General features: G+C 43.8%; 1 protein-coding gene across 3 annotated transcripts in view; it reads left to right on the top strand.

Moving 5' to 3' along the window:
* The first annotated feature begins 3210 nt into the window (after positions 1–3210).
* The window catches only part of LOC132379606 (ubiquitin thioesterase ZRANB1), a 69440-nt gene continuing 57942 nt past the window's right edge, over positions 3211–14708 (top strand). The window contains exons 1-2 of one of the 3 annotated variants that reach the window (XM_059947725.1): positions 3211–3366; positions 5918–6774. In XM_059947725.1, coding sequence (XP_059803708.1) covers positions 5961–6774 — 814 coding nt within the window. In that variant the 5' untranslated portion in view covers positions 3211–3366; positions 5918–5960. Of the gene's footprint in view, positions 3367–3387; positions 3621–5917; positions 6775–14708 lie in introns of those variants that run through there. The other 2 variants (XM_059947726.1, XM_059947724.1) reach the window with 2 other exon arrangements.

The raw sequence follows: 14708 nt of genomic DNA, 5'->3' as shown, positions 1-14708 counted from the left end.
GTGTGGGAAGAAGGGAGCATTCCCACTCCGTTTTCTTTAAAAGTCTGTCAAGTGTATTCTCAAAGCAAGTCTCAACAGTATAAGCTGAAAGTGAGTTGCACCTTTGCTACCTGACTCTAGGATCATGAGACAAGGATGACTGTACCTGCATATCTGTACCAGGATATCACAGGTAAGAATGCAGGGGTATTAGTCCAGGCAGTGAGCTGAATCCAACCTATTGGCTTTTGAGGAGGTTTAATACATCTCCATTATGTAAATAAACAGAAAAAGACTACAATTTCAGCAATATCACTTGATAAGTTATCTATCTGATGATAGATGACTTAGAAATAATCGTTCTTAACACTCCTAATCACAATGACGTATGAGAGTTAATATTTCCTTTGGTTCGGTGTCAAATTGATGAAACAGTATCAATTACATAAACATCAGGTATAAATGACTTTGGGTACATCAATGCAATTAATCCATTTCCATTTCACTTCTGCATCTGGTTTCTATAGATCACATCATCCCTTAGGATATCATAAAGTGCTTTGCAAAAACAATTAAGTACTTCTGGGATATAATTCAAGCGCACTTAGTTCATTACAGTTCATGACCGAACTTCAGACCTTGGGAGTTGATGCCTTCCTCTGCAACTGGATTCTTGACTTTCTGTCCAATGGATTACAATCAGCAAGGATAGGCAGCAACACTTCCACCGTGATTACTCTAAACACTGGTGCTTCACAACGTTGCATCCTAGGGCCCAACTCCTTGTACATTTGTGATTGTGTAGCCAGATTCTTCTCAAACTCCAGTTACAGCAGAGGTTCCCAGCCTGGGGCCATCCATGACATAATCCTTGGGAATCTTTGATCTGCAGGTTTGTGGATGATACCACTGTAATGGGCCGCATCTCAAATAGCGATTAGGCAGTGTACAGGAAGGAGATAGAGAGATTAGTGACATGATGTCATGGCAACAACCCATCTGGTAATGTCAACAAAAGAGCAAATTATTGACTTCAAAAAAGGGAGGTGGTGCATGTGCTCCTGTTGATGTTGAGAACGTCAAGTTCCTAGGTCTGAACATCACCTGTCCTAGTCCAACTACGATGCCATGACTAAGAAAATTCACCAACGCCTCTACTTCAGGAGGCTAATGAAATTTGGCAAGTCTCTATTGACTCTTACCAATTTTTATCAATTAACCATATTCTGTCTGGATTCATCGCAAGTTGGTATGGCACCCGGAGTATATGTGACTGTAAGAAACTGTAGAGAGTTGTTGACACAACAATAAATCACAGAAACCAGCCTCCTTTCTATGAACTCGGTTTCACATTGTCCATATCTCACTCTTCCTTTTCTTAACTGCTTTATCTCCATCTCACGGTTATGAGAACAATCAATACCCATTACAAACCTAAAATCTCCTACCCACCCTACTTCTGATAAGATTTCCATTCTATTCTCCCTGTTTCTTTAGCTCTATTTTGTGTATTCTACTAACATTCCACAGCAATAATTTCATGATTTATTCCTTTTTAACCAGTTTCTCCATCCAGCATTGTTGGCAGGGCTCACAACACAACTGTCTATTACACTTCTGCTCTCACACTCTTTATTTACATGCAGAACAGGTGCAGATTTCCCTTTCTTGTCTTTCACTCCAAAATCCACATTCAACAAATGTGGAATCTATGTAGTTTGTACCACTGTCAACATTTTTCACTTCCCTCTCCTTTCACCACTAGAGAGGAATTTTTCACTCTAAACCCCTGGTTTAAGCTTGGACTTCATCTCTACACCCCAGCTTTGGTGACTACTTTTCAAAAACCCTCTAGGCTGTAAGTGGGTCCTGAGTTTACATTCGCCTGTCACATTTATTTTCTATTGTTATATTTTGTCTTTGGCTTCTTACACTATTTAAACTGTCTAATATGAGCCCAAGAAAGAATCAGAATCAGGTTTAATATCACCGGCAAGTTAACTTTGTGGCAGCAGTACAATACATGATATATATTTAAAATGAATTACCGTAACTATATATAATAGTTAAATAGTGCAAAAACAATAATAAAAAGTAGCGAGGTATTCATGGTTTCAATGCTAATTCAGAAATTGGATGGCAAGGGGAAGAAGCTGTTCTTGAATCGCTGATATATCTTTTGAAATAGCACATTGCAACCCTCAGAACTCAAATTCAACACTTTCAGATAATTGGCCTTTTCAGATGACATGGTAACTATTTAATTTTGGAGTTTCAACCCTGTAGCATTTGTACATCGGTTGTGTTTCACTCTCATCTGTTCTTATGCAATTACTTCTGTTTATATCTTCTCGAGACAGATCAGCTGCGATTAACAAGCCTTTACCACCTACACTTGCGTCAATCAGTCTCGCTTCGTTCCCTTTAGCCGAGATTCGCCCGACGCATCGACTCGAAATTTTAACTTCTCTTCATGTATACTGCCTGACCCAAGGAGTATTTCCAGCATTTTATAGTTCAGGTTCAAGTTTAACTGTCATTCAACCATATACATGTATAGAACTCTAGATTTCCAGCATCTGCAGAATATCGTGTTTAATATTAGCACATGTATGGTTTCATATTTCAGATTTCAAGTATCTGTAGATTTTTGTTTTGCTGTTCAGACCGATTTTTTAAAATGCTGCTGAAAGTAAATACCGTTGTTGAAATAATTATAAAACTAAATTTAAACTTCCAAGTTATATGATTTCCACTATTCCCGTTTGGGGTCAATAACCAAACCGATATGATCGGAACGGATCCGTTGAAATGATGCTCCATGCGATGCTGGTTAGATTTTAAAGATCCTTCAAGTCAAAAGGCGTTATGATGAGTCAGCCCGGCTAAAGTTCTACAAACTTTCTCACTATTAGTGTGCACAGACTTTTATCAGCTGAGATGCATTCTACGAGACCGAACTGTGTGATGTAATCGTAAACCAATCAAAATCCGTGAGAGTGAACGTCAGGTGATCGACAGCCTGTACTCCCCGACCTCTCATTTTGTTTACGCCTCGTCGTCAGAGCCTGGTTACTTGAGGTGACGTCCATCCCAAAACAGCAAGGACGGCTTTTCCGATTGGTCTTCCGCCTGAGAAGGAGCAATGTCCAATCAGAGAAGCATGTGAGCGTGAGGTGCGGTGTGACGTTTTAAATATCCCAGCAAACTTTGTCTTATGTTGTCTTTGCCGTCGCCATTAGAGCCGAACGGAGGAGCGAGGGGGAAAAAAATGTCATAAAAAAATAAGGAGGTTGGGGGGGGTGGGGGGAGCAGGTGGAAGCCGGAGGTCGCCGGTCGGACGGAGCGATGGCTGTGAGCGGGGTTTTTGTTTGACCCAGCCACCATGTAAGGAAAAGAGCGGCGGCGGGGGCAGTGGGGTTGGGGAGGGGTATGTGTGGGGAGCGGATCGACTGGAACGGCGGCAGCGGCTGAGGCGGCGGTGGAGAGACGAAAGAGAGCGAGAGTGCGCGGGGAGAAGGTCTGTTTGTTGTGTGCAGCCCCCTTCTGACCCTAACCTAAGTATGCAGCAGCGGCGGCGGCGTGGAAGTGCAGTCCCAGCGCAGCTGAATGCGAGGCTGGTGCCCGAGAACTGGAATTAGGTAACTGCTGGTCAATCAGTAGCGAAAAGTGAAATCCGGAGCTCAGTCGCGCTATTTAAGTACCCTGCGCGATGTGACAGAAACTGATCTCGGCGAGGAGCAGAGTGAGGTCATACCTGCTTAAATCTGATGCTGTTTAAGTTTAGAGAGTAAAGGACGGAGCCCGACACTTTTAGCAACTAAATTAAATGGACACGTTGTGCGGACAGGTTCTAGCTAGATCTACTTTTGTGTTTAAGGTTTTGTTTTCAAGTTTTGAAAAGTTTGTGGTTGATGTGTGATTTCGGTTATGATCGTCAAATCCCTGTTTCGCTATTTGTATTTAGATGAGTTATTGCTAATCATCCTTCTGTATCCATAAAATATGCTATACAACATGTGACTATCCATAATTATGAACGTTTTTAAGAGTTGAGCTGCGTCACAGAACGCATCCCATTTTGGCATACTTTTTTTCAACTTGTTCTTTTGCCATACTTTTTTTCAACTTGTTCTTTTGCCAATTACATTTGCTCCAGATCAGATGTCACGTTCATTAAGGTTTGCATCCCTCGAATGAATTGCTTAGTGTTTGAAGACTATAGGATCAACAAAAAAAAAAGCATTTGTGGACGTTTTGCGTTACATTGCAGTCTTTTTCAGCTGCTTTTACAGTCTGAGGCCATTGTTTAGAAATGCTAGAATAGTATGTACATCTTCAGTGTTTGTTTATAACGTTTGTTACATTATATTACAATAAATCATTCTACTTGCCGTGCCAGCCCCCTAATCTGCTCCTAAATCCAGTGCTGCAGTTAAGTTAACGCATATCAGCTGAACTGCGAGTGTTATAATATGTTGCTCTGAATTTGGAATTACTTGATTTGTATTTATATCTATTTTTGTCATTACTCATTGCCCAATAATTTTAATATAGAAATTTAATTAGTGTAACATTTTTGACATATTCCTTCAGTGTTTTGATCTAGTAGTATTTCTACTAATTAAATGTATTTAATCATACAATATGCAGTTTGTTTAGAAACAGTGCCCATAGTAATGTACAAATGGCATTTGAGATCTCTTGTTGAAAAAGGCCAGGCTGTTTTCAGAAACAATAGTCACTTTACTTGTTATCAGTGTTTGAGGAATCCACACTGTTCAGTTTTGTCTTTCGCATTGTATTGTCTACTAATTTGTTTTTCAAGTTTCTAATTTATATAGACATTTACACATAGAACTCCAAATGTCTAGCGTCCCTTTTCCTTTCTGGTAAAAGGAATAATTTCAGTAAGCTTGCATCTTGGTCAAGCTTAGGACAGATTATTTTTGTAGAAATCGATCAGAAATGTTGATATTTTCTGCAGATTCAGAAAAGTTAATCTGTACCTGATCTGATTACCTCCCAGTAGTTTGTGTGTTAGATTTCTAGCAACTAAAGCATCATGTTTAAAGTTTAAAGTTGGTCTTCAAATTTTTTTTGGAACATGAACATTTTGAGTGTGAACTACATCTTGCAAATATTCTGCTCTCATGTACTTCAGTTTCAGAATTACTAGGAGCAGATTGCTTTTGTTGAATTTTTACAGTACGTTACTGAACAGCTGAATTTTGAGCCCACCTGCCTTGTACCATTTTCTACTTGGAATGATGTAGCATGTCTGTATTTGAAAACTAGTTTGCATAAGTACATTTTTTTTTAATGGTCAAAAGTAGCCAAATTTGAATGTCAAGTATAATTTCTAATTTTGTAATAATAAAGATGTGTTCTGTGGTTTTGGTATAATGAATTGGCAATGTTTAGATGGTTGAGAGTTGTGGAAAAACTGTGAGACCTGTCCTGAAGAAGGGTCCCAGCCCAAAACATTGACTGCATCTATTTCCAAGATGCTGCCTGACCTGGGTTCCTCTAACACTTTTTTTGTGAGTTGCCAAAAAATAATGTTTTAAAAGATACAGAAAGTATTGCCAGTGGACAATACTTTATACTGAAGTTCTATCCAAATATTCATGTCCAAACTATAGAAATAATGAGCTAGTTCCCTCATTGTATAGGCTTGCATTATTTGAAATAGGGAATCACTTATTTCATTAAAATAATAACTTATAAATAAATATTTTGTAGATTTTACAATCTAGCATGAGTAGAAGGGGAATGGGAGTTGTGATCTGAACACGTCTTAACTGTAAAGTTTCTTTGTACAATTGTTTCTCATCTTGCAATTCATTTTAAAAATTCTGTGTAATAATGTTTGCTCAGTGGGATGGTTGGGGAAGATGTCTGTCTTACTGACAATAGTTAATTTTAAATTTTGCAGCCTCCAGTCTTGCAAAGGAAACTGATGCGAGGTGTAGGCAACGATGACTGAATATGGAATAAAGTGGGCCTGCGAATACTGCACGTACGAAAACTGGCCATCTGCAATCAAATGCACTATGTGTCGTGCACCGAGACCCAATAGCACCATAATAACTGAAGATTCAATCAGAGGCAGCTCAAGTGATCTGAATCAAGATTGGGATACCACAGGTATAGAGAGTAGCAGCAGCCCGCTGATTTGTCCAGACTCTAGTGCTAGACCAAGAATTAAATCATACAATTCAGAGAGTGCAAGCAAGTGGTCATGCCACATGTGTACTTACTTGAATTGGCCAAGAGCAATTAGATGCACTCAGTGTTTGTCTCAACGTCGGACCAGAAGTCCTGCGGACTCCCCTCAATCATCTGGTTGTATTTCAAGACCAGTTCAGGCTTCTCAGGACCCTTGTGAAGAATACAATGACAGAAACAGACTAAATACAAAAGCACAGCATTGGATTTGTGCAGCTTGCACATATGAGAACTGCCCCAAGTCTCGGAAGTGTGCAGTCTGTGACTATCCGAGGCCTAACAATTTGGAAGCAATTGAATTTGCAGAAGCAGAGGAGGCTTCATCACTAATAAATGAGCAGGACAGGGCTCGATGGAGGAGCAGTGGCAGCAGTGGTAATAGCCAAAGGAGGTCTCCTCCTGTACCAAAACTTGAAACTGAGATGAAAATGGACTTTCAAAGGATTGAGCTAGCACCTGGAGCTGTTTGCAGTAAAGGAGATTTGGAAGTAGATTTTAAAAGACTCAAGCAAATAAAGAACAGAATGAAAAGATCAGACTGGCTCTTTCTCAACGCTTGCATGGGTAGGTCTTTTGTAAACTTCAATTTTGAAATTTGCACTTTATTTGTTGTCAATGGATATAGCTTAATAGAATTCTGTATCTTTGTGAAGGAACATTTTGTGGTGGAGATGTCAAGATGGTATATTTAAAATTGAAAAACTGATGTTTGGATTATAAGTAATGGTTAATTTTGCTGCTTTTGGTTATGACAGGGGTGTCAAACTCAAATACACAGTGGGCCAAAATTAAAAAATCGGTACAAGTCGAGGGCCGGACTGGTTCACCGTTTATTGCAAACCTTATTGAAATGAATTTATTACACATATTAACCTGGAACTAACAAAGCTTAGGTTATTGCCTACAAAAACAGCATTGAACATTAAATAAATAAAAAATCAGTTGCGTTTATTTCTTATGGCTTTATCTGCAGCTTTTCCGGAGTAAGTTCTAATGAAAACATTTTTCCACAGGCCAGCACTCTGTGATTCACACTAGTCTAAGCCAGATACTTGGCATCTCATCTTGGATGCAAGTTCATCAATGTTTGGAGTCAGGCTCTGAGCTGAAGAAATCCTCAGAATTGAGTGAAGGTGTTCATCAGAAAGATGACTCCTGTGTGATGTTTTGTTTTTCTTCATCAAAGAGAACAGTTGTTTACACAGATATGTGCTGCCAAACATAGAGTGCATTTGAGCAGCTTGGGTACACAGCTGGTGCATTGTGTCGGGAATGAAACGTAGAAACTGTGCAGCGCCCACCAAGTTATACTTTGCCTTGAGTGTGTCACTACATTGGAGTTCAATCAGCTCCATTTGTATGTTGATTGGTGCGCTTTCCACGTCAGCTGCAAATGGATTACTGAGCAGTTCAAACCTGCTTTTTTGGACTTCAAAGTCGGCAAATCGCCGTGTGAAGTCGGCACCAAGTGTGCTAAGTTTTTCAGCAAACTTTGCACGTGGGAACACTGTGGTAGAAGCCTGCTCTTTCATAGTTTGGCAACATGGAAAATGGCTCAAGTTTTCTTGCTGCATCTGCGTCTCCCACAGGTGCAGCTTGGTTTTAAAAGCCCTCACTGCAGCGTACATGTCTGTGATCACACGACCCCGCCCCTGAAGCTGCAGGTTGAGCGCATTGAGATGGCTCGTGATGTCACACAGAAACGCCATTTCACAAAGCAACTTTTTATCCCGGAGCTCTGTTGTGTCTTTCCGTTTGCTTTCCATGAACTGACAGATCTCCTCACGCAAATCGAAACATCTTTTCAGCACTTTTCCTTGGCTTAATCATCGCACCTCTGTGTGATAGGGCAAATCATTATATTCTGAACCCAACTCCTCCAGAAACGACTTGAACTCGCGGTGATTTAAACCTTTGGCTCTTATGAAGTTAACTGCTCGTGTTATGGTGCTCATTATATGTTCCATTTTCAAGGCTTTGCTACACAACAATTCCTGGTGTATGATGCAGTGATAAGCTGTCAGCTCACCTGTGCCGTTTTCCTCCCGCATCTTCTCCCGGATCCTGCCCGCCAATCCACTCTTTTGACCGCACATCGCGGGCTTCTGTTTCTTGTCCAGATGCTTGTATTTGTTGTTTCGTTTCATAGTGTCGTCTTACGTTATATTCGTTAATTACAGCCACACCGTCTCCGCACACAAGACAAACAGGTTTGCCCTTTATATCTGCGAACATATGCTCTGCCTCCCACCTGCCTTGAAAACCCCTGTTTTCAAAGTCCACCTTTCGTTCAGCCATTTTTGGGGTGAGGGATAGCTGAAAGTTGACCACACGTGACTAGCGCCATAAGGATGCTGATGAGAGAGTAAGGCAAGCGCAAGCAATGCACTGGCAGTGCATTGTGGGATTTGTAGTATTAGTGGTGCATGCAATATACCGGCGAGCCAGCTCTAATAGAAGAAAAATTTATTCATTAATGATATTCAGGAAATAAACCAGGGAAACCGAATAAACACTAAAACCCTGAAAACCTGGTACCTGAATAAACTCAGCATTAGCCATATCATACGCCATAGGCGCTTCGATTACTGGGGCCAGCTTTAATAGTAATTAGATATTATCTCGCGGGCCAAAGATAATTCCACCACGGGCCTTGAGTTTGACATATATGGGTTATGACCACAAGTTTGCCATAATTATTTAATGCAAGTCAGTATCAGTTATAGAATTCATTTTCCAAAGAAATCATAAAATCTGAAGTAACTCCTGTGACTCCCAAAGTGGTCATGTTTTTATTAATTTGATTCAGTTTTTTTCTGTTGCAACTAAAATATGATTAGCAGATAGCAGAGCAACACGTTAGTCCTTTTTAAATATGCAAAAAATTTTTACGTCATATGAACAAGGAATTGGTACTGTGCTAATAAATTAAACCATAGCACTGTAGCGGTGTGCTACATGCAGCGCTGCAATAACGACACAGAGTTGGTGAGCTGCAGTTACAAAAGAGGTTTACTCAAACTTTGCAGCCTCGCTTTAAAGCCTTCCTGATCCCACCCTCCCCGGGCAGGAATGCGTATTCACAGTCCTTTCCCGCGCGTGGGCTTTTCCCCTTGCTGGTGAGGCAGGCTTGGCGCCTCTTTGGGACCGGCCTCAATGCCGGCACGCGCCGCATTGTGAGCCGGTTCGAGTGTGCTGGGAAGTGGGTCGCCACATAACCCCACCCCCCCAGAACCGGCGATACACCCCCCCAATGTCCACAGTCTGGGTCGGACTCTGTTTGGGAGGTCTCCCTCTGTGCCGCGGTGCCTGAATCTCGACCGGCTGCGCCAAGCCCACATGGGCTGGTTTGTGTCAGTCCAACGTGAAAACCTCTTCTTTCCCCCCAATGTCCACCACGAATGTGGACACGTTGTTTCTGATCACCGTAAACGGCCCCTTGTAGGGCCGATGTAGCGGTGCCCGATGTCCGCCCCGTTGTACAAAAATGAACTTACAGTTTTGCAGGTCTTTGGGTATGCAGGTCGGGTTCTGCCCATGCTGCGAAGTGGGTATGGGGTCCAGGTTACTGAGCCTCTCGCGTAGTCTGCCCAGCACTATTGCGGGTTCTTCCTCTTGCCCCCTTGGGGCTGGTATGAACTCTCCTGGGACGACCAGGGGGTGCGCCGTACACCAACTCGGCCGACAATGTGTGCAGATCCTCTTTGGGTGCCGTGCGGTTTCCGAGCAGGACCCAGGGGAGCTTGTCCACCCAGTTAGGCCCTTTGAGGGGGGCCATGAGAGCCGACTTCAGGTGATGGTGGAAACGCTCCACTATTCCGTTCAACTGTGGGTGGTAGGCAGTTGTGTGGTGCAGCTGTGTCCCCAAAAGGCTGACCATAGCTGACCACAGGCTGGAGGTGAACTGGGCGCCTCTTTCGGAGGTAATGTGTGCCAGTACACCAAAGCGAGATACCCAGGTGGCAATCAGTGCCCGGGCGCAAGATTCGGAGGTGGTGTTGGTGAGCGGGATCGTCTCTGGCCATCTTGGTAACCAGTCCACGATAGTCATGAGGTGCCGCACTCCTCGCGACACTGGCAGAGGGCCCACGATATCCACATGAATGTGGTCGAAACGCTGGCGGGTGGGGTGGAACTGCTTCGGCAGAGCTTTGGTTTGCCGCTGCACCTTGTCTGTTTGGCAGTGCATGCATGTTCTGGCCCATTCACTGACCTGCTTGCGGAGTCCGTGCCAAACGAACCTGTTGGCTACCATCCGGTTGTCCTGATGGAGGGGTGCGCTAAGTTGTGAATGGAGCTGAAAATGCACTGCCGGAACGACGGGGCGGGGTTGGCCGGTGGTGATGTCACAGAGTAGGGTCCTCTCTCCTGGGCCTACGGGGAGGTTCCTGGAGCTGCAAACCGGAGACTGCAGTCCTGTAACTAGGGATCTCCTCGTCTGCCTGCTCGTCCTCATCAGGGCGAACAGGGTGCGCATGATTCGGGCAGCTGAAGGGAGGAAGTGGTGGTAGAAATTCACCATACCCACGGATTCCTGAAGGCCTTTGATTGTGTTGGGTTGGGGGAAATGGCGGACCTTAGCAGGCAGAGGGGTTGCCCTGTCTTTAGTAATCCTGTGGCCCAGGAAGTCAATGGTGTCGAGCCCGAACTGGCATTTGGCCGGGTTGATTGTCAGGCCGTATTCACTCAATCGGGCGTAGAGTTGACGGAGGTGGGACAGATGCTCCTGACGACTGCTGCTTGCTATGAGGATGTCGTTCAAATAGATGAAAGCGAAGTCCAGGTCACGTCCCACCACGTTCATTAACCGCTGAAATGTCTGTGCGGCATTTTTTAGGCCGAATGGCATGCGTAGAAACTCAAAAAGGTCGAAAGGAGTGATGAGTGCTGTTTTGGGGACATCGTCCGGATGCATCGGGATTTGATGGTATCCCCAGATGAGGTCTACCTTGGAGAAGATGCGTGCTGGCACAGGGTAGCGGTCCGGTGTTGTAGCCTCGTTCAGCCTGCGGTAGTAGCCGCATGGTCTCCAGCCCTCTGTTGCTTTGGGCACCATGTGCAGGGGGAAGGCTCATGGGCTGTTGGACTGCCGTATGATCCCCAATTCCTCCATCCTCTTGAACTCCTTCGCCAGCCGGCGCTTGTTCAGGAGAAGCCTTCGAGCACGGGCGTGGAGGGGTGGTCCTTGTGTCGGGATGTCGTGCTGTAAGCCGTGTCTGGGCATGGCTGCTGTAACTTGCGGTGCCAGAACCGATGGGAAATCCGCTAGGACTCTGGTGAAGTCATTGTCGGACAGCGTGATGGAGTCTAGGTGTGGGGCTGGCAACTGGGCTTCACCCAGGGAGAACGTTTGAAAGGTCTTGGTGCAGACCGGTCTCTTCCTGGGCAGGTCGACCAGTAGGCTGTGAGCTTGCAAAAAATCCGCTCCTAGGAGTGGTTGGGCTACGGCGGCCAGTGTGAAGTCCCACGTGAACTGGCTGTAGCCGTATTGTAGCTGCACTGTATGGGTGCTGTAGGTCCTTACTGTACTGCCGTTCGTGGCCCTCAGGGTGGGACCCTATTCTCTGTTGCGGGTGTCGTAACTCATCTGAGGTAAGACGCTGATCTCGGCTCTGGTGTCGACCAAAAAGCGGCGTCCCTACTGCTTGTCCCAGACATACAGGAGGCTATCCCGATGGCCAGCCGCCGTAGCCATTGGCGGCGGCTGGCCCTGGGTTTCCCGGGAACTTGCAGGGCGGGCTACAGCGGCGGGCTTCTGCGCCCCACCGCTGGTGGTAGAAGCACCATTGTTCGTTGGTCTCCTCACCCCTGCCTCTGGAGTTAGCGGGCTCTGCGGCAATGCCTGGTCTGGTTTGCTGCCGGGAGCGTGTCCTGGTGATCTGTGCGATGGATGCCCCACTCTCCTTGGCTTTCCACAGCAAGTCTACCCGGGCCGCCACCTTCTGGGGTCGCTGAAATCCGGGTCGGACAGCAGCAGGCGTATGTCCTCGGGCAGCTGCTCCAGGAATGCCTGCTCAAACATGAGGCAGGGCTTGTGACCTCCGGGCAGGTACAGCATCTCGTTCATCAAAGCCGATGGTGGTCTGTCCCCCAAACCATCCAGGTGCAGTAAGTGGGTAGCTCGCTTGCGCCGTGAGAGTCCGAAAGTCCTTATGAGCAAGGCTTTGAATTCTGTGTATTTGCCGTCCACTTGGGGCGATTGTATGAACTCCTCAACCTGGGCGGCTGTCTCCTGGTCGAGGGAGCTCACCACGTAGTAGTAACGTGTGGCATCCGAGGTTATCTGCCGAATGTGGAATTGGGCTTCTGCTTGCTGGAACCATAGGTGAGGTCGCAGCGTCTAGAAGCTTGGCAGTTTTAACAAAACTGCATGAACAGATGCGGCGTTGTTCATCTCCAGTCCAAATATCATTTGGGCTGTCAGGGTCACCAATTGTAGTGGTGTGCTACACGCAGCGCTGCAATAATGACATAGAATCGGTGAGCTGCAGTCATAAAAGAGGTTTATTCAAACTTCGCGCCTCGCTTTAAAGCCTTCTTGATCCCGCCCTCCCCTGGTGGGAATGCCATAGGGGGCGTGTATTCACAGTCCCGTCCCGCACGTGGGCTTTTTCCCTTGCTGGTGAAGCAGGCGTGGCGCCCTCTGTGGAACCTGCCGCAATCCCGGCGCACGCCGCTTTGTGAGCCAGTTCTCGAGTGTGCTGGGAAGTGGGTCGCCACAGCACAACACTTTCTATTCATTTGTAAGTAAACTCTATTTTAAATAGTGACATTTTGTAACCACCTCCATTTTAAAAAAAAAGCTCAAGTAATGAACACATTTTTGCCGTGCTTTTTAATTACAAAATTAGTATGAACAATGTAAATTCATGAGTTTGAGACTATTTTACTGCATCCATTCACCAAATACTTTTTCACCTTGAGAAATACTTGCTCAGTGTTGGTTCATTTAAACTTTTAGGAAAGGAGGAACTTCATTACTTGTCAAAATGGTTCATTAAGTGGGCTACTCTTGTTTGTCTTGCTGACAATATATGCTCTGTGTATTTATGAATATATACTTTATATATTTTGAGTTTCAACCACAAAACATAACTTTAGAATTTGCAAATGTGGTAATACTGAGAATAAATTCTTATATTCTCAACTATTACAAGGATTCTTTCTCTTGCTAATGAGATTATTTTCACAGGTTGAGATCTAGAAATAACTTTAAATTGTATAATTTGAAATGCAAAGTTTTCATAACATGTTCATAATCCTTTATCTCATTTTGGCAGCAAATTTTACATTTACATTGAAAGATGCATTGATCCATATAAACTCATTTTGTTGACAATAGACTTGCAATCAGAAATTGAATTCCATTTCTATATACAGTGGATTTTGATTAATTGGGACATATTAAGACCAGTGCTTTATGGTCAAATTACGTGGCTGCCCCAGTTAGCCGAAGATTCATAGAAGTAGTTAAATTATTAAACAAAAGGCAAACTACCATTTAACAGTAACAAATTATCTATTGAAGTGAAATATAGAACAAATTAGAACATTACCTATACTACTACAGTATGATGAAATTGTATCAGTTCCTATAATTATCAGTGGAGCAATTCATCCGGTGCACACTGCCATGTTCTTTTGATTGACTGTAAATGAACAGAATTAGTACAGATACCTCTTGCAGATAATGGGCTGCCTTCGTACAATGCCTTTGACAATTCCATCTTCCAGATCTTCATTTTTATTCTTTGTTGATAAGGAAAGCCACTATTTGTTGATACTTTCAAATTCTTTCTCATTCCTAACTTGAAGTAGTGAAAATGTTTCTACACTTACAGGCATTTCTAGCGTCTCAAGCCTCACTGCTTGGAACTGCAGTGAGAAAAACAGTTTTAAGTTGTCTTAGTGCTTATTTCTTGCCAATTATCAGTGACAATGTCACTGCTTTTTGAACATAAACTCGCGCAACTGACTCTATTTAAAAACTGTTTGCGCTGAGTATGGTGCAGTGTCTAATGGCCTCAGGTGCACGTGACTGATGCTAGTTTAGAAGCTATTCACAGTCTCCCATCTCAAACAACATAGTGTTTCAAATAATTAAAGGGATTAGTTTTTGTTCTTTGAGAGTTGCCCTAAATGGTGGCTGCCCTTGTTAACCGTTGGCCCAATTAACCGGAGTCCACTGTATTTGTTTTTGTACGAGAATGCATTTAATTTTAAAATATTATGATTTATTCAGCCAATATGAAAGTGGTTCATTTGTGCCATGCTCTGATTTTTACACTCTTCTTAATTACAGACTTGGTGATTGATACTTAGTATCTCTGTAATATGGGTTAAAATAACAGACTATTTGCAACTTTGGGGGGGCCACGGGTTAGAATGTAAAAGTCTCTTACTAGTGGTGCCAATATCTACAAACAGTTTTTATTTTCCAATTCAGAGCAAAGCACGATAATGTTTTCTGTTCATGGTCCATTGTGTACTTTGACCAA

The sequence above is a fragment of the Hypanus sabinus genome, chromosome 22 (assembly GCF_030144855.1).
Source record: "Hypanus sabinus isolate sHypSab1 chromosome 22, sHypSab1.hap1, whole genome shotgun sequence".
Taxonomy (NCBI): Eukaryota; Metazoa; Chordata; class Chondrichthyes; order Myliobatiformes; family Dasyatidae; genus Hypanus; species Hypanus sabinus.
Note: the sequence above shows the minus strand (reverse complement) of the source record. Positions and strands in the feature narration are given on the sequence as shown.